This window comes from Denticeps clupeoides, chromosome 3 (genome assembly GCF_900700375.1).
Source record: "Denticeps clupeoides chromosome 3, fDenClu1.1, whole genome shotgun sequence".
NCBI lineage: Eukaryota > Metazoa > Chordata > Actinopteri > Clupeiformes > Denticipitidae > Denticeps > Denticeps clupeoides.
Genome location: NC_041709.1, coordinates 27800327 through 27820848, shown reverse-complemented (window position 1 = coordinate 27820848; position 20522 = coordinate 27800327). Strand labels below are relative to the sequence as shown.

The 20522-nt window shown below is 45.9% G+C and overlaps 1 protein-coding gene across 5 annotated transcripts in view; it reads left to right on the top strand.

The window, feature by feature from the left end:
- The window catches only part of pik3r6 (phosphoinositide-3-kinase regulatory subunit 6), a 47636-nt gene extending 27360 nt beyond the window's left edge, over positions 1-20276 (top strand). For 4 of the 5 annotated variants that reach the window (XM_028973246.1, XM_028973244.1, XM_028973245.1 and 1 more), the window contains 6 exons: positions 2476-2663; positions 14656-14776; positions 17652-17725; positions 18230-18344; positions 18731-18801; positions 19566-20276. In XM_028973246.1, the coding sequence (XP_028829079.1) occupies positions 2476-2663; positions 14656-14776; positions 17652-17725; positions 18230-18344; positions 18731-18801; positions 19566-19687 (691 nt within the window). In that variant the 3' untranslated portion in view covers positions 19688-20276. The remainder of the gene's footprint in view (positions 1-2475; positions 2664-14655; positions 14777-17651; positions 17726-18229; positions 18345-18730; positions 18802-19565) is intronic. The other variant, XM_028973243.1, reaches the window with a different exon arrangement.
- Positions 20277-20522: the final 246 nt, after the last annotated feature.

The window sequence follows — 20522 nt, the reverse complement described above, 5'->3', positions numbered from 1 at the left end:
ATTCATGGTGCTTAATAATGGAACAAACAGGAACAAAAGCTGATCTCATGAATGATAATCTACTGATTTAAGCAATTTTAAGCAATAATCCGGATGAGATGGACCTTGAGCCAAAGACCAAATTCAGCAGATATCTGAAGGTATCTGGAATTAATGATTGTGATGGTATTACATTTAAAATACTTATTTATGTCTGCTGAGACAAGAAATACTTTAAAAGCCCTTACTGAAAAACTTTTCTTCCTAGATGAAATTGGTATAAAAGCTGTTCCAACCAGCAGGTGAGATACAGCCTATCAAAATGGCAGGGCGGCACGCTGGTATGATATGTTGATTGTCTGTGTGTAGGAACCACCCATTCCTTCTGACATTTAACACACTAATGTAACCAATGAAGGAAACAGCTTTTTGCAGATTGCTTAATGCTATTCACAAATTATGTTATTAATTTGTGATTGGCATAGCAGTCAAACCACCTGAATGCAACAATGGATACAGATACAGATTAATACAGGACACAGTTGTACAATGACATTTCCACCTCTAGGTTTACATGTAGTTGTTGAATTTCACAGTTTCTCATACTATCCATACCTAAATAAACATATGGGTTTTAATGGGTTTTCATTTTGTTGACAACAGTATTGGTTTTTGATATTTATGCATGTCATTTTCAGAAATATTTATATTTTTATTCTGCCACAGCTGAGAAATTTGGTCTCAAAAGCACATAGAAAACTAACACTGAGCACCTGTCTTTGTGCTTTGATGCATGATTGTGACAGGAAGTGGCACAGTGATGTGTTGGCGGGGGACATATAAGCAGTGAGAGTGGTTTAAACATTTATGTTAATAGCAGTATTGGGTTCTCTTGTTTTATGTGCTCACTATATGTTTGTATTGTAAACTAACTTGTCCTAATTTATTTCAAATACTGTAAATGAAACAATTGTACAAAATTTACTGTATGTATGTAAATATAAATTCTATCTGATCATTTACGTGTGTTTGTGGAGTGAATTGTCTTCATCTGAGAATGGTTCTCAGTATAGCTACAGTTTAGAAAGGTCAAGGTCTTGTGGGGCCCATGGGCAGGTTTAGGAGGTTAACTGTTGGAGCAAAGGGGCCCTGGAACCTTCTTCGTATCTTGAATGGGCAACAGTGAGGATGTGAAAATGATGGTCAGCTTCAGATGGTGAGCAGAAAAATGTCATTATATGGATAAAATGCACCCAACAACAACAACATTTATTTCTTATATAGCCCATAATCACATTAAGTATGTCTCAATGGGTTTTGACAGTGGTGTCAGTGCAGGATTTGTGATGATTTGTCCAAAAAGATTAAAAGTCCTACAGTTGTAGAGGTGGAAAAGTCCAAAGTGTAGTATAGAGCATCTGTCCATGTTAGGACATACTGGACCGTGCAGAGTAGGTTTTAGTTCAGTGTACTGGTACATTTGAAGATCCCTGAAGTTTTAGTTGTTGTGGTGGTGGTGAGCCTCTGGTTCGTTTCATGCTAAGTCGTCAGTTATCAGTTGCCAGGAACCAGGATTTATCTGGTGGTCTATTCACTGGAGTCTGCAGATGTCATACTTGATTCAGCGAGAACAAACAGAAGCAGAGGCAGACGTGGCATTGTACAACTAGTAAAGAAATATTTGAATTTAATGGTATTTTTGTGCAACAGTGGCTCGATACCCTAACTAGGACAGCCTGTGTTTGACTAGATGATTGTGTTATTTAGTGGACTTAGTAATTGACACTGTGTCTGGGACTTTAGCAGAAGGCCAGAGAAAACAGATGTGTTTTCAGTTTAGATTTAAACAGTTCCACAACTTACTCTATAAGAGAAGGATCTGCTCCCAGCTGTGACCTTCTGTACTTTGGGTACCAGTAGTGACCCCGCACCCTTCGAACACAGGGGGCGTGGCAAGTCGTGGCAAGAGTTCTTTCAGGTACTGTGGAGTGAGACCATTCAGAGCTTTATAGGTCAAAAATTTAGTAAATCCTAAATTTGATGGGTAAGTTTGGTGGAACTCTGGCTGCAGAATTCTGTACTAGCTGGAATTTACTCATGCATCATGCATTGAGATCATGTTTCTTATCTTTGCAATATTTCTAAGGTGAAAGAATTCTATCCTAGTGATATTAACTACATGGGAATCGAATGAGAGACCTGCATCGATGAGGACAACTAGATCCTTTAATTCTATATTTGGTGAGATAGAAAGGTTATCCAGAGTTATGTCTGGGTGCTTGATGCCTAAGTACAAGAGCTTCTGTCTTATCAGGGTTTAACAGAACAATACAGACCTAAAGCAGTTTTGAGGAAACAGACAAACTTCACTAATACCGTTACCTATTTGCCCATATCTTCTAGAAAACCTAGCAAATACTATAATTTTTATCGTGATTAATTATTGCCTAATAATTATTTTGTCACCACTAATAAACAAGTATGTGAATGTGGCAGTTTAATGCACCAGGTGGCGCAGTTGGGTCACACTCCGCCGCTCTTGACATTTCTCCCCATGTGCGGGGGAAGGGGGTCTGCAAGGCTGCACGGTTTTCTGGAGGGAGAGATGGAGAAGACGCAAAGATCGTTGCAGCCGTACGGATCCGTGGACCCCACCGGGTGGACGGCGGACACCGACAAGCAAGGTAATCCCGTGGTGGTCAGGACGCGCGGACAAAAAGTCAAACAGAATGCTGTTCATCACATCAACATCTAAAATGTTTATTACAACCCTCATTAAAGGTCACCTGCTTTTGACCATGGTAAGGGGGTCCGGCAAAAATATTTGTGTATTAATTGCTGTTAAAGGTAATCTAACAAAACAATTTATCACGCTACAAATTTCATGTTAACAGTTTTAATCCGGTAAAATTGTAAATATCTGTAGAGCCTATGTTGAAACGATTCTGTTTATTAGCTTTGTTGATGAAGGGAGTCCTCTAAAAATGTCTAACTTAAGGGGGTCCCTAGCCTGGTAAGGGTAAGTAGAGAAAATGTTAAATTTGCTGTAAGGTAATAGGGTTCTTTTTTAATGCAAACAAGCTTTTATTACATGCGCTTCATCTGTAATCAAAGTTAATACTTTGTGTTTCCATCACAATCACGTTTAACTGTAGTGTTTAGTTGTTTCCTGAAGCAGAAATTAAACAATATTAATTATATAAACAAATATGTATGTTATATAATTGCACATATCAATTAATAATGTTACATTTACAAATTGGTAATGACATTAGTGTAGTGATGATGGATTTTATCAGAGCTGTGCAGGATGCAGATTTAATTTGATTTGTTGATGCGTTCACCCCATAAAATAACTGTGTCAATAACACCATTTGTCATCAATAACAACTCTCGATAATTGTCATTTCCAGTCATTTCCCAGTGCTCTGGTCTCACAGCTTCTTGAGCTTCTTGAGTTTAGTGTTCGCTTTGTCTTATTTGGTTGTTTTTTTTTTATATCTAAAATCATGCCTAAATGTGTGTACATGGAAATGTCACTTGGCATAATTTGTCTTGATTTCAGTCTTTGGATCAATGAAAATTGCACAGGAATTCATGCTGCAGAGATTTCATTGACGCTTTAGTGTTTTTTCCTGATCAAGCAACCTGAAATAGCAGCACGTGATTATTGTGACTGAGCCCAGGGCAAATATTTTACATCCCACTTAGCTGACCATAGCTCGAAAAGGCTTGAAACTTTCCACCATCTATGGTTTCCATTTTGGCTTCATAGAAGGACCAAGAAGCACCAAAAGGTGCATCTGTTAGAACAGATATATCTGCTCCATGGGAATGTAAGGAACATTGTCGATGGTGATGTGAAACTGGAGGTTTTCACTCTTACTTTTTAACATGACTAGCAGATTTTTTGGTGCGTAGTGAATGAGAATATCATTGGCATTAAAATTCACCCAGTAAGCAAGTAGAGTAGTGCACACAGTTTCGACTTTGAAGCAACTTTTAACAGTTGAAGGGGGTTTCAACTTGATGCAGGTGTGTGTTGTTCCCTCCCCCTGGTAATGGGTGTTAAAAGCTGGGAACAGAGTGAACCCCGTTACAGGTTTTCTGGTAAATCCAGAAAACGTTTTATTATCTCATTGACCAACAGCTGCCTCATCTGATCGAATAGAGACTTCACAGATTTTCCTTTTAGATGTGAACTTCTATAACAAGTCAAGAAACAATTGTTTGCTTTAATTATTTAGTGAAATAAACTTCAGAATTAACCAAACATACAACAATAACAGTATACAACATACACTTTTTTCAATTTTCCACAATGGTTCAGTACAAAAGATAAATTACTTACAATTTCTTCATTTTCAATAAATTTATGAGGACAAAAACTGGCGAGAGGTATGGACAGATTTTTTTGGGGGCATTTTGTGAGAAATTGTTCATGTTGTCAGGATTGCCTGCAGCTGGGCTCCACACCGGAATGCAATCCTGACGCCCCATAAATGCCGGAAGTTTTCGCCCGTTCGGGGTCGCTGGCATTTTCGTGAACTCTATGCACGAACTTGACCTTGTTTAGTTTTATGTGTTTTGAGTTCTGGCAATCGCCACACGCCTACGGGTTTGTTTAAGTTCTTTATTTACGTTAAACTGTTTTCGGCCATCGCGCCATTGTTTCTTTGTATTTCTTTGAGTTTGTTTATTTGTTGTATAATAAAAACCCCTTCCCAGTATGTCAGACCTCTGCGCTTCCTTCCCTCGTAAGTCCGTAGTCGTGACAGAATGCCAGCGACCCACCCAAAAGCGCAGAGGTGGAAAGCAGAGGAGAAGAAACGCCGCGAAGGACGCAGCCCGGCGCGGCGAACGCGGACGCCAGGGGAGAGACGCGCCGCCCGTTCTGGTGGAGCGTTTTCTCCCCGAGAAGCCGTGGTACGCGGCGCCGCGTGATGACGTCACCCCCGGGAAACTCCGCGAAACCCGGAAGCGACAACGTCGGCGGGTGAGTGGGCGGAGCGAGGACGTTGGCGTCGGCAGCAGCGAGGAAGTGACTTGGGCAGCGAGCGCAGAAGATGCGACCCCCACGATCTTCGCCATGTCGAGCCAAGAACTCTGCGCTCTGCTGGCCAGGCTCCCCGTGGACTGGGACGACACGGACGACGACGAGAGCACGGGAGACGAGAGTTGGGCTCCGCCCATCGCGCCAGTCTGCGATCGTCGCAAGGTCCGTGGGGACCCACGTCACTTCCAGGGGGGTGAGAAGCGGCAACAACAACAACGGCGGCGTTCCTCCAGCGAGGAGGTGGGCAGCCTCCAGCCCGAATGGCCAGAGTACTGCCCATGGGAGCTTATCGCGCCATGGGTCCAGGATGTCCGCAGGGTGGACGACCCTCGGAGTCACCGGTGGGAGGACACGGATGACGAAAGCGATGATGACGTGGATTTTCGGTGGGCGGTCGGTGCCGGGATGGCTCCGCCCAGCGTGCGCGTCCGAGATCATCGCGGCGTCCGTGATGACCCATGTGACTTCCAGGGGTACGAGGAGGACACGGACGACGACCAGGATGACGCCGTTTGGGCAGTCGGTGCCGGGATGGCTCCGCCCATCGCGCCCATCCAGGAGCGTCACGAGGTCCGTGGAGACCCACGTCCCTCCCAGCAGTGTGAGGAAAGCTGGTGGAAGAGGGCGACGGGAGGTCGCCAGCCAGCAACTGCGCTGCCGGGACTGCCTCGCAGGGAATCCTCCATTCCTGCTCCAGTCGCCGACCCGCCTTCCCTCTGCCCGGACGTTCCCCAGCAAAATGGCAGCGCAGCACCAGCGCCCACACCTGCTGGAGAAGACGTCCACCCCCCTCCACACCACACACCTACCACCATCTCCAGCGACGTGCCCAGCCCAGTGTGGGACCGCCCAATTGTCCCGGGACCCTTCAGTGGGGCAGCAGACACAGACGAGATCACTACCATCCTCACGTGTCTGACTGGATCAGCATGGGGCTGGAGCACAACCCTCTGGCAGCAGGGAGAGACAGACAGGAGTTTTCGGGACTTCCAACAGAGACTGAGGGCGGAGTTTGATCGGCCTGAGCCAGGGATCGAACTCTGCCCCTCCACCACATCCAGTGCCAGTCAGGATCCGGGGCAAGAAGACCCAGCACTGGTGGGCGACGAGAAGGTCGCTCCTCCCGAGATCCTGGCTGTGCCCCCTGAGGAGGTCCCGGAGAGCCCAGAGAGGGAGCCAGACGACCCTCTCTTCTGTCTGTCTCTGTCTGTGTGTGTCTGTGTGGCATATGTGTCCGTATGTCGCCCCCACTTCCCCTCTTTGTGTCCACCAGATGGCGACCCAGCCGCGGAGCCGAACCCCAGGGAGGAGGTTCCTGACCCGAATGTGCTGGTCCAAGGCGAGGTGGACAAGCCCCAAGGTACCCCTAAGTCCAGCCGGGGGGGGTGCTCCCCCAAAGAATTTTTTGGGGGGGTGCAGTTCGGGTTGGGGACTCCTCCTGAGGGGAGGGGAGGTGGGGAAGCGATGGAGCTGGGTCCTCCGGTAGCCAGTGAGGAGGGCGGGCCAGGCATGGGCCTGCGTCTGCCTCCAGAGGGGTGGAGCGCCATAGAGCCCCCGGGTAGGCATGGGGACCCAGCTGGGACAGGCAGGAAGAGGGCCTGCTTGTCCCAACGGACGCAGAAGGGGCTAGCCGGATGGTCTGGCAATGCCCCCCCCTTGGCACCAGGGCCGTGCAGCGAGAGGGGCTGCATAGTCCCAGAAGGCACCAGCCTGGGGTGCCTGGAACAGTTGCCGGAGGCTCTGGGACAATCTCCCTGCGCGGTGCAGGGGGTGACACTAGACGTGTCAGAGGGGACATGTGGAGACAGGGCCCACACGTACCCAGATGGATCGGCCCTGATTATTGTGTGCAGGTACGGGAGTCCGGGGCCGCCATGCGGGACCACGCCGGGGAGCCAGGCCGAGGGTCCGGGGCCGCCATGCGGGACCACGCCGGGGAGCCAGGCCGAGGGTCCGGGGCCGCCATGCGGGACCACGCCGGGGAGCCAGGCCGAGGGTCCGGGGCAGTCATGCGGGACCACGCCGGGGAGCCAGGCCGAGGGTCCGGGGCCGCCATGCGGGACCACGCCGGGGAGCCAGGCCGAGGGTCCGGGGCCGCCATGCGGGACCACGCCGGGGGAGCCAGGCCGAGGGTCCGGGGGCCGCCATGCGGGACCACGCCGGGAGCCAGGCCGAGGGTCCGGGGCCGCCAAGCGGGACCACGCCGGGGAGCCAGGCCGAGGGTCCGGGGCCGCCAAGCGGGACCACGCCGGGGAGCCAGGCCGAGGGTCCGGGGCCGCCAAGCCTGACCCCGCCGGGGAGCCAGCCCGAGGCACCGGGGCCGCCACGCCTGACCCCGCCGGGGAGCCAGCCCGAGGGACCGGGGCCGCCACGCCTGACCCCGCCGGGGAGCCAGCCCGAGGGACCGGGGCCGCCACGCCTGACCACGCCAGGGAGCCAGCCCGAGGGACCGGGGCCGCCACGCCTGACCACGCCGGGGAGCCAGCCCGAAGGACCGGGTCCTCCAAGGGGAGGATACAGCAGGGCAGGAGCCCTGTGGTTGCCGCCGTCCGCCCCGCCGCCTCCACTGATGGTACTGTTGGGGCTCCGAGGACGTAGCCCTTGGAGGGGGGGCTCTGTCAGGATTGCCTGCAGCTGGGCTCCACACCGGAATGCAATCCTGACGCCCCATAAATGCCGGAAGTTTTCGCCCGTTCGGGGTCGCTGGCATTTTCGTGAACTCTATGCACGAACTTGACCTTGTTTAGTTTTATGTGTTTTGAGTTCTGGCAATCGCCACACGCCTACGGGTTTGTTTAAGTTCTTTATTTACGTTAAACTGTTTTCGGCCATCGCGCCATTGTTTCTTTGTATTTCTTTGAGTTTGTTTATTTGTTGTATAATAAAAACCCCTTCCCAGTATGTCAGACCTCTGCGCTTCCTTCCCTCGTAAGTCCGTAGTCGTGACACATGTATGTGTTTTGTGGAATATTTTATTAATAGTTTGGGCAGTTTTGTATGTGTTTTTGCTGTATTTTGGATTATTTTGAGGTTAAAACGTCATTCATCATGTGAGGTATTAGCAGCTTCTTTTATACACTATGTTCTCGACTGTCGAACTGCCTACTGCTCTCTCTGTTTTAAGAACGTCAAGTTCTCTATTCTAATTATCTCTTTATGAAGCCCCAGAAGAGACATAGAAGGGTAAATAAAAATTATACCAAAATCTCACAAATTTCTTTTTATTTTAAGTCAATAGATACCTGGAAAAACTTTGAAGGCTCCTAATCACTTTTGGACAAAAAATTGTTGAAATTGTCACACGCAGAGGCGGGTCTGTCTCAAGCTGCAGCTAATCCTGACAGAAATCATGCAGAACTTTTATTTAATTTAGGTTGGTGTATTTATGGGTCAGTTAGAAATCTCATATAATCTTTATAGAGTGCTGCAAAAACTTTAAAATGTCCATCACTGAAATCCCTAATTTGGTTCACTTGGTCTATAATTACAATTAGCTTAACTCAGAACTTTTTGATTTTTTGTTAATGTTTTTATTTCCAAAAAAGGCAGGAAAGTGCACACTAAGGTATGCAGAGCACCCTGCGCCCAGAGTTAGCTCTGAATAGGACCAAGAGAAAAGGGAGTGAATGAGTGGTTTGATTTCCATTGCATAATTATGCAGTGTTGCTTGATATATATCATAACAATTGCACCTCCTTGATGTCACCAAGCCATCTAATCAGTGGCCAGACACAACTCTGAATTGTTTGGAACTCAGATTAACACACAGTTTGCAAAATGACCAACTACTAACTGTGTCCATAAAAACTGACCTTTACAAATATTTTAATATTTGCAGAGGCAAAAATAAATGTATACAAAGAGACAAATGTTTTGATGTATACTCATTTTTAGGTCTCACTGTTGTCACATTGTACAAAAAAAACTGAAGAACGATAAAAACCTATATAGGTTAAGCAATTCTGACGATTCTACATATAATAAGTGTATTTAAACTGTTGACTGGTATTCTTTTTTGTGCTTGTGATTGATACTGAATGGGTTTTCTCCCATCTGTATTGTGTTTACTGCTATACCGGGCACCTGAAGCCCTGATTGTGATCTTCCTAGTCAAGACGATTTAGAACTAGGACACAGAACTTTTGCTAATTTGGCACCTAAAAACAGCACATGTGGATACGTTTGTATTTATTCTTCCCCAGCTTTCTCCAAATGCATTTTCCTCAGCATTCTCCTGGGGTCAGCAGACAATGTTGATCCCATTGACAAAAAGTATACTTTAAGTCCCCGGAGGAGGTTTTAAAGTGCAGAATGTCGGTGGCCTTCCTTTCTCTAGTTAAAAGGCCTTTAACCAAGATATGACAATGTCACAGGGGGAATTCGATGACGTACTTGCAGACATACTTTGGGCGTGGGGATAAGCCGTCGTACCGGTAGAGGACACTGGGCGAGCGGGGCAGGAGGACCGGAGGTGCCTGGCCGGCGAGGAATGAGGACGCAATGGACGCGCTGCAACGCAGCAGGGAGTCAGTTCGGGATCTTTGGGAAGGACCGGGCCAGAGGAGAACCGGAAGACGGCGGGTTTCAGGATGGTCCGGGATCTTGGACTGGACGGGAGTAGGTCTTGGCCGGCAGGAAGGTAGGGGAGCATGGAATCCCGTCTTAACCGATGGGTCAGGTAGGTTCAAGGTCAGGGGCAGGTAGAGGTTGTAGCCAGGAAGTTCTGGTCGGGGTTCTTTTCGTGGTTTCCAGGGGATCAGGCAATTCTCGAAGTCGTCGGCAGGCGAAGGTCGTATTTCAGGAATCACAATTATCTTAGGTCGGGGGTGAGAGAGCTAGCGTCTCTGGCGAGTAAACTCATACAAAGAGCGGGCGTGTCTCCTTGGGGTTACCTCACTTTTATACTTGCCACCGCCCGCTTCCATTTCTCTTCCGGGTCATCGTCTCCCAGGCTGGTGAGGCGCCCTCTAGCGGGCTGGAGGCGCGTTGGCCATGACAGACAAGTTTGTCTAAGTGATTGCTCTATAGCAGAAAGGTCGCCCACCTGCTAAGAATTTATTAATTCTCTGTACCAGTAAAAACCCGGAGCCTTGTAATTCTCATATAGGGAAGTAATCTGTTAACAAGACCCTCAGGTAATTAGGGACCAGTCTATGTTGAGCTTTGTATGTTAATAAAATAATCTTATAGTCTATGTGAAATTTTACCGTTAGCCAATGCAATGGAGGACAGAAAGTGAAGTGAAAGTGAAGTGATTGTCATTATGAAACACTGCAGCACAGCACACGGTGCACACCACAAAATGTGTCCTCTGGTTTTAATCCATCACCCTTAGTGAGCAGTGGGAAGACATGACAGGCGCTCTGGGAGTGTGTGGGGACAGTGCTTTGCTCAGTAGAACCTCAGTGTCATTTTGGCGGATTGGGATTCAAACCGGCAGCATTCTGATTATGGGGCCGCTTATTTAACCACTAGGCCACCACTGAAATGTGTTCAAATCTTCTTGTTCCAGTTATAATTTTTTAAGTGGCATTCTGAACTCGTTGGAGTTTACTGAGAGATGATGCCGGGCTTCCAATAAGTAGTCTGTTCCATTGCAGTAGTCTATTCTTGACATTAAAATTATTTTGCAGTAGTCAGTAGAGATTTGACATTACAAATACTCAGATGACTGCCATTGTGGGCAGCAGTGGGCAGCGGTGGTTGAGTGGTGTGAGCTGAACCACCTTCAGCTAAACATTGCAAAGACAATGTGGTAATCCCCTCCTCACACCCCTGTCACTATGGCTGATGTGGAGGTAGTTGAGGACCACTGGTACCTGGGGAACACATAGACAGTAAACTGGACTGGAACAAGAATACCAACACTGTCTTCAAGAAAGGGCACAGTCAGTTTTTCCTACTGAGGCATCTCAGGTCATTCAATGTGTGTAGGAAATGCTGGCCATGTTTCACCACTCTGTAGTGGGTGGTGTTCTTTGCAGCCATGTGCTGGAGCTTTGCATTGAAGATGGCTGATACCAACAGGCCGAACAAGCTGATCAAAAAGGCTGGTTCTGTCCTGGGTGTCAGACAGGAGAGCCTAGCAGAGGTGTCTGAGAGAAGAATGCTAAAAAAGCTTCTCAGTATCACAGACATCCCTCTCACCCCATGCAGGCCTCCCTGAAGGACCATCAGAGCACACACAGAAAAGACTCTAAATGCATAACTAAGTGCCACAAGAAGTCCTTCTAACCATGCCAATAAGACTGTACAACTCTTCCCCATTCTGTAGGTGATCCTTCTCAGGATCGCTACTGTTAACACTCACAGCGTCTGCAAAAACCCTTGGAGTTTGGATTGACAACAAACTGAGTCTGAACCATCACATTGCTGCGATCTCCAGATCCAGCAGGTTCACTCTCTACAACATTCGCAAGATTAGGCCTTTTCTTTCACAACAGGCTATGCAGCTCCTCGTCCAGGCAATGGTCATCTCGAAACTCGACTATTGTAACGCTCTCCTGGCTGGAGCCTCTGCAGTCACCATAAACCACTCCAGATGGTCCAAAATGTGGCAGCCCACCTCATCTTCAATCAGCCAAAATACAACCATGTCACACGTCTTCTCACCTCTTTCCACTGGCTCCCGGTAGATGCTCGCATTGAGTTCAAATCCTTGATGCTCGCCTACAGGGCTGTGCACCCTCTTAAATCAACACACTACTAGCTAGCTACACTCCTTCTCAGATCTGCAAATGAAATGAGACTGAAAATTCCCTCTTCACGGGGTCTCCGATCCCAATCAACTCCATTCTCCTTTGTTGTCCCTGGCTGGTGGAACAACTTGCCCTGCTCCATTCGACAAGACTCCATTGCCAAGACTAATACCACCTTTAAGAAGCAGTTGAAAACCCACTTATTCAAAAAGTATTTCAGACAAATCTAACACTTTTCTTTTACATTTACATTTACAGCATTTATCAGACGCCCTTATCCAGAGCGACTTACAACCAGTAGTTACAGGGACAGTCCCCCTGGAGCAATTTAGGGTTAAGTGTCTTGCTCAGGGACACAATGGTAGTAAGTGGGATTTGAACCTGGGTCTTCTGTTGACACCCCCCACACTTGACCCTTCTGCACACAAGGAAAAACTCCACACAAAAAAAACTCTAGGAGAGAGAAAAAAAGAAAGGAAGAAACCTTGGGAAGGAGTGATACAGAGAGGGACCCCCTTCCAGGCTAGCGTGAGCCTGCAAATGGTGTCAGTGCAGGGTTGGGGATGATATAATAATAAGCCCTACAGTTGTAGGGTTGGAGGAGTCCAGGATGTAGTCAGTGTCATGGTCTAGATTATGTGTCCACAATGATGTTACTGGTCCATTGGAAGATCCCTGAAGCTGTTGTAACGGTGGTGGTGGCTGTGGTGACCCTCTGGTTTGTTTCATGGTATGTCCTTGTTTAGCAGTTGTCAGGAACCAGGATTTATTTGCTGGTCTCTTCACTGGGGTCTGCCAGTAGTCTGGGTGCTTGATTCCGTGTCTCGGAGAAAAACAAACAGAAGCAGCGGCAGACGGTTGCACTGTGCGACCGATACTGAAATATGTGGTTATAGTGGTATATTGGTGCTACAGTGGCCCGTTACCCTAACTAGGACAGCCTAACTAGGGTGAATTTAACTTTGTGTCTAACAGGGGGACTCTGTGATAAACTGGACTTTATAATTGACACTGCGTCAAAGTGAAGTGAAATGAGGGTCTAGGATTTTAACAAAAAGCCAGAGAAAACAGATTGAGATTGGATTGGATTGGATTGGATTTAAACACTGAGACTGTGTCTTAGTCCCGGACACTGACAGGCAAGCCGTTCCACAACTGCGGAGCTCTATAGGAGAAGGATCTGCTCCCAGCTGTGACCTTCTGTACTTTTGGTACCAGTAGTGACCCCGCACCCATTGATCTAAGGGGGCGTGGCGGTTCGTAAAGAACCAAAAGTTCACTCAGGTATTGCGGGGCGAGACCATTTAGATCTTTATAGGTCAAAAGTAGGATTTTGTAGTCAATCCTAAATTTGATGGGTAAGCAGTGCAGTGATTGTAAGACTGGGGTGATGTGGTCAAATTTCCTAGTTCTAGTTAGAACTCTGGCTGCAGCATTCTGTACTAGCTGGAGTTTACTCAGGCACCTACTAGAGCATCCAGACAATACTGCATTGCAGTAATCTAACCTTGATGTAATAAATGCATGGACCAACTTTTCTGCATCATGCATTGAAATGATATTTCTTATTTTCGCAATATTTCTAAGGTGAAAGAATGCTATCCTAGTGACATTGTCTACGTGTGAATTGAATGAGAGACCTGCATCAATGATGACACCTAGATCCTTCACTTCAATACTCGGTGAGATAGAAAGGCTATCCAGGGTTATTGTGTAGTCAGCCAGCTTATGCCTGGCTGCTTGAGGCCCAAGTACAAGCGCTTCTGTCTTGTCAGGGTTTAACAGGAGAAAGTTGGTGAGCATCCACTGTCTAATGTCCTTCAGACAATTCTCTATTTTGTTGAGCTGCTGCCTCTGATCTGGCATTGCTGACAGATACAGCTGTGTGTCGTCAGCGTAGCAATGAAAGCTAATACCGTGTTTGCGGATGACGTCACCTAAAGGTAACATGTATAGATAAAAAAAAAACGGACCTAGGACAGAACCTTGTGGAACACCAAACTCTACTTTACTATGTGAAGACGAAACACCATTGATGTCCACAAACTGATATTGGTTGGTCAAATATGATCTGAACCATTCAAGGGCTGTTCCTTTAATCCCAATGACATTCTCTAACCTGGCAAGGAGAATAGCGTGATCGATAGTGTCAAACGCTGCACTCAGATCAAGCAGGACAAGCAGCGAGATGCACCCTGATCAGAGGCCAACAGCAGGTCATTAACCACTTTAACCACCCCGTGTTCTAGTTATTTTCAGTCCGACTGTTGGCAATGTGCTTAGTTTAGCTTCATGAAATACAAGTTTTATATTGGCCTGTCAAAATTGCTGCGATTTATTCATAAATATTCAGTGCATTAAAAAAAATTAACATTTAACCCCGGTGCATTTTGATTTGTTTTGGGATATTGTTTTCACTTCTATTTGGATACTTGATGGTAGGCACCAGTAGGCATCTTTGCAGCAATGCATGATGTTACAATGGCAGTCAAAATGGCTAGGTTTTAAGTTGGAACATGGTGCTTGCTTTACCTGGTCTACCATCTCTGTTTGTTCAATGGATGTATGCTCCCACTGGTTAATATAATTGTAGATGGTATTGTTTTGTCTGGAAACACAATAACTGATGGTTTTGTAGCCCAGATAAGCTCTCAGATCAGCGTTTCGGGTCACATGGCAGGGGTAATATTAGCTCTTTGGAAAATTCCATGAGTGAAACATGTTGGCATCATGGGCGCATGAGAAAGTGAGCAAGGCAGCAGTGACATAATTAAAAGCAGTTACAGGCGAGTGGAGGCATCCTATATTGCCCAGCAAGCAGTGACTCATGGGTAAACTTTTCTGGGTAAATTTGCCTCTTAAATGCAGAATAAGCATTGTTAGACAATTGTGAGATTTGAGTTTTGTCTTCTTTTTGTACAGAAGATGATGTGGTGTCCATGGCAGACTCAACCATCACAATCAATGACATTGAAGGGGAGCTCTTCAAAATCGAGCGAATTCGGGATGTTTTGGTCAGACGTGAATCAGAGCTGAGATACATGTGAGTATCGTGCTGTGTTATTCTCTTTTGTTGTGCCTTCTTCTGATTAGATGTATCTGCTCAAAGAACTTTTAAAATAATACTGGAATGAAAGGCCCTAGAGTTGACACCCCCACACTTGACCCTTCTGCACACAAGGGAAAACTCCACAAAAAAAAAACAAAGGAAGAAACCTTGGGAAATAGTGAAACAGAGAGGTACCCCCTTTCAGTGTAGAGCGGGCCTGCAGATGGTGTCAGTGCAGGGTTGATAATGATTTTCCAAGAAAAAAATTGTCCAACTGTTGTAGTGGTAGGAAAGTCCAAAGTGAATGTGTCCATGTATGGACGTACTGGACAGTGCACAGTAGGTTTTAGTCTAGGTTTGGTCTACACTGCATGTCCATTATAATACTACTGGTGCATTTAAAGCTCCATTACGGCATTTAAAGCCATTACGGTTGTGTCTGTGGTGACCCTCGGGTACATTTCATGCTGGGTCGTCTTGTCAGAAGCTTATTGCGATAAACCAGGATCCCTCTGGTGGTCTCATCATTGGACAGAAATATGTGGGCCTAAAACCTGGGGCTGGAGCGTCGGTTCGAATCCCGATCCGCCAAGGTGCCACCTCTCTCCACTGGCTCCCGGTAGCTGCTCGCATTGATTTCAAATCCTTGATGCTTGCCTACAGGGCTGTATAAGAGTGCACCCTCTTATTGTCACGTACATGCGGGCATGACGCGGCGGGTGAACGGAGAGGAGGACGAAGAGTGACGAGGAACTAAGAATGAAGGACGCTTTCACCCGCCGCGTCATGCCCGCATGGATGTGACAGAATGACCTGACCCACATTTGGACGCCACCTGACGCAGCCCCGCTGAGATCGGAGGAGCCACGACTCGCCGGGAGGACGCCGCCAGCTTCCTTGTCCCTGGCCTTCCATGGCTTCATGTTCAGCAGGGTCCCGACCCCTGCCTCTCAGTCCCGTGTCTGGCGGCGTTGAAGGTGAGGAGCGGCCATTCAGCGGGGCGAGGAGGAGACTGACAGGGAGCGGCGGACGCAGACGAGGTGCCGGTACCAAACTGGCCCGAAGCCGTCTGCGCTGGAGAACCGCCGCTCGTCCATCTGGAATACCGGACCATTCATTCATTCAGTCATTTATCATTCCTCTCCGTTCATCTCATCCTTTCTCTCCTCGAATCGATTCCACTCGATTTCGCTTGTCCAGTCAAACCCTTCAGACTCTGTGTATGGACTTTTCCCCCCTCCTTCAGGGACTGCTTCGTCTGGCCCGCCAGGTGTCGTGCCATAAAAGGGGGGATTCTGTCAGGATCCGGTCCGAAATGGGGGTTACTCCGGTCCAGGATCCGGACCGGAGTTTCATTGTTGTCCTGTGAAATGTTCCCTAATCGTTTTCACCTGTGTCAAATGTATAAAGCTGCCCTGTTAGTTTCTGTCCACTGTCAGGTCTTTAACGTTATGTTCCGTGTTCACCAGTGTCTACATCTCGGATGTCTCCCCTGTCTCGTGCTTCACCAATTAAACCCCGGTTTCGTGATGTCAGGTGAAAGCGTCCTTCATTCCTCGTCATTCCTCGTCACTCTTCGTCCTCCTCTCCGTTCACCCGCCGCGTCATGCCCGCATGGCCGTGACACTTATATCAATACACTACAAGTTAGCTAAGCTACACTCCTGCACGCCCTCTCAGATCTGCAAATGAAATGAGACTGAAAATTCCGTCTTCACAGGGTCTCCGATCCCAAACAACTCTATTCTCCTTTGTTGTCCCTGGCTGGTGCTCCGTTCGACTTGCCGAGACTAATACCACCTTTAAGAAGCAGTTGAAAACCCACTTATTCAAAAAGTATTTCAGACGAATCTAGCACTTACACATGCACATGCACACACACTGCACAAAATAAAAAATAAAAAATTCTTCGTCTAGCACTTAACAATTTCCGAGCATGTTCTTTTTTCTGACAAGTTAGGACTTATCAGGGCTCTTAGTTTTGTAAACTCAAAATCTATAGAAATCAAACGAGAATTGCTGGTGTCTTCCTCTTGTAAGTTGCTTTGGAAAGCGACTTCCCCACACACTGCTCCCCACACACTGCTCCCCAGGCACCTGTCATGGCTGCCCACTGCTCACTAAGGGTGATGGGTTAATTGCAGAGGACACATTTCACTGTGTGTACCATGTATCTCAATGACAATCACTTCACTTTCAGTTCAGATATGGGAAAACCCCACAAATGAAAGAAAACCAAAAAGGGGAAAAACGTGCATCCAAATGGAACAAACTAAGTGGGAGGAAAAGGTACACCCAAAGGCCAAACTGGGGAAGATCGAAAACCATGGTTTCATCATAAACCAGCCAGCCACCTTAGCTCCTCCTTCAGTTTCTTTTATGGCCCAGCTTGCAGACCTGTAAACCTGAAAGCATGCTGGTGTCCCCTTGTGGATGTGATGTGATTGTGAAAGTGTTCTGTCTAGCTAAGGTGTATACTCCACATCCTAACAGCAGTGAATGTAAGACTGGTGTGATATGGTTGTATTTTCTGATTCTAGTTAGAGCTCTAGCTGTGGCATTCTGAACTACTTGGGGTTTACTCATGCACCTACTAGAACATGCAGACAGTAATGCGTTGCAATAATTTAACCTTGATGTAATAAAGGTGTGGACCAACCTTTCTGCATCATGCATTGAGATCATATTTCTTATCTTTGCTATATTTTAAGGTGAACAGACTGTTCCCTGACCTGCCAGCATGTATGCAAAAGTGCTTGCCGGTGCCGTCCATGACACCTGAGTTGAAATCAAAGATGAGGTCCAAGGTCACTGTTTCTTTTTCTTTCACTATGCATCCTGAGAATCACTCAGTCTGTGTTACCTGCAGGATGGACGACATTCAGCTCTGCAGAGAAATCACAAGACTGAAGAAAGAGCTGCAGAAACTGGTGTCCATTCCAGGTAGAATTTGTGTTTCTCCAAACAGAATACAGAAGAACAATCAATATTTATGTTGAGTTCTATTAATGTAGCACATGCTTTTATGCACAACCCTATTGTAGCTTGGTAAAATCTTTGCAAAAATCCAAGCTGTTAATATAGAGTAAGAACAGACATGAGGTTATACATAAATTGATTATTGTTACTTTTTATTGCCTTTACTATTCATTTCACATAGGTAGGATTTATTCATGTGAAATATAAAAAAAAATCTTTTGGAATAGGCTGTACCCATGACCTTTTGTGTTTTCTTATTACTGACAGTAATGAAATTAGGCCTGACTTAATTAAACTTATTATACTTGCAAATGCAACTCAAGAAATTGTTATATTAAAACTCAAGAAAAAGCATATTAAAAATCATTTCAGAGCTTAGATGCTCATTAGAGCACCGGGACAACAGTCTTCATGTTCATGAATCAGTCCGCATTAAAGTTGCAGAATTTAACAAAAATCCAATTTCAGATAACGACAAATCAAATGAGGACAAACAGAAGGAGGAAGAGCTTCTTCAGCAGATCCACAAATTGGTGGAAACAAGGGACTTCTTGGTGGACGATGTGGAATTCGAGCGACTGAGGTTAGACATTGTAACTTAAGACCTCATCCTCCACAAAAGCATCCAGTGTGACTAGTAAAGGCAAATTTTTGGAGCATTGCATTTTTGTAACCTTAAGGTTTTTACTGGCACCATGTTAAAGGGTGCATTGTTTATTAGCCTTGTTTGCAGGAAGAGAATTCGTTTTTTGAATAGTGCATAGTTTACATAAAGGACACATCCATGCTCATATAAACACATTCCAGGAAATAAAGCAGTAAAAAAAAACACAAGTTTTAAATATTAATGGAAATATTAATTGGATTGCAGAAACTAATATAGCCTGAATGAAATTTGGCCAGATGATGCGTGGTAACACAGCAAGGACATTTTTATCTTTAATCACCATAGTTACATCTTTCCTACAGGGAGCGGGAGGAGGATAAGGAGATGGCTGACTTTCTAAAGTCAAAGTTTCCCAAAAGCCCAAAGAAGAGAAGTATGTGTTCTGCATTACTTTGCTGTTATGTACACTTTTTCTATGGGTGGAATTAGAAAAATTACATCTTAAATGGAGGGCAGAAAGGTCCAGTGTCAACCAGGATGATTAAACTGAAGCAGAAATGGAATGAACTTTAAAATCTGAAACTTCACTACTTGGTAACTAGGGCTATGACTTAATTTAAGTAATCTCTCCTAGGCTAAACAACAGTGTATTACATCAGGAAATTCTTAAATAAACTATTCCAACTAGGATAATTGTGCAGCTGTTTTACATTTACATTTAGTGCCTCAAGAACATCTAGTACCAAGACGCAGCCACTTATGCCTGGTCTAGTTTTAGATAATTTCTTCTCAAACTGTGATTTGTCAAACCTGAGTTCTTTTAAACATCTTGAATAAATCTGTGATATTCTGTGAGGGTTCTGTAATAAAACATCAAACAACAGCTGTGGCGAAGGCTGTACAATGTAGTCATGTGGGTCTTCCAGCATATGCACAAATATCACACATACAGTGGGTGATTTTAGCAAATGGCTGCAATATAAAAAAGAGTGAAAAATTTAAGGGGGTCTGAATACTTTCCGTACCCACTGTATGTTTCTTACAAAAAGCAGGACATGGGTTCTTCATGTGACTGGCCATAGAGCCCTGAACCTCTGAGCCATTCTTACTTTTTCTGATTTGAAGAATTTCCAATACTTTATGATTATGCACCAGTGATCTCAGTGAAGTTGACCACTACTTATGACTGTCTTCCAGACCCATTTCCCAAACAAAGACCAAACCCAAGAGCCCAGCACAGCTCCTCTTCACCTTTTGTCACCAAGACTGGCCTCACCCTGCTGAAAGAGTGCTGTGGCTTCACCTGCTCCATCATGTAGGCACCCGTTGGAACCTGCTGGAGCCTGAAGAGTGTCTGGTCCAATGACTGATTTATGCCACAGGAGAACTTGCATGCTGTGATGCCAGTAGAGAGTGGTGGAGTGTATTACCTGGGATATTCTGTGTGTCTGTGTATCTGTCTGCTCTCCGTTCCCCTCAACAATCTGGCAACTCTGTTGTCATCTTCAACCCGCCACTTTCCATCTCCCATAAGGCCCTGTGGCTCTGTGGTTTAGACAAACTTTTTGTTAGACATTTGTCATTGTTAGACACGTCCCTTGTGACGCTCTGTTCATCACAGTCAGCTTCCCAGAGTGACAAATTCTCAGCTGTCATAAAGGAAAGGAATCTGCTGAGATTTTTCTGTCATGCCTAATAATGAAATTGCATTTTTAATAACATATTTAACCAGAAGATCCTATAAACTCCTGAATGCACACTGTGGTTGAAAAAGGTGGCATTTATGCTACATTGGTGGAAGAAATCCCTATTGTACTGTAAAGAGAATTGAGGATTTGTGAAAGAACTTTCCATGAATAGATTACCAGCATATATTAAGAATGAATAAAGAATAAATGTTGTTAGGAATGGCCTGATCTACTTGAGGTTGGTGGTCACGTTGTAGCTCTTAAAACTGTCGTCGATCTTCCCTGTTAATTAAGGCTGTACATGTACTGCTGGGGTACTGAGCTAAACACACACACAGCCAAGAACATGAGACAACAGTTGCGTCACCCTGTCATTTTTTACCCTCCAATTAACCCAGAACTTGCATTTGTTTTTTTTGCAACTGTACTGAAGTTAGAATTCATACTGACTTTATTAATTTGATTA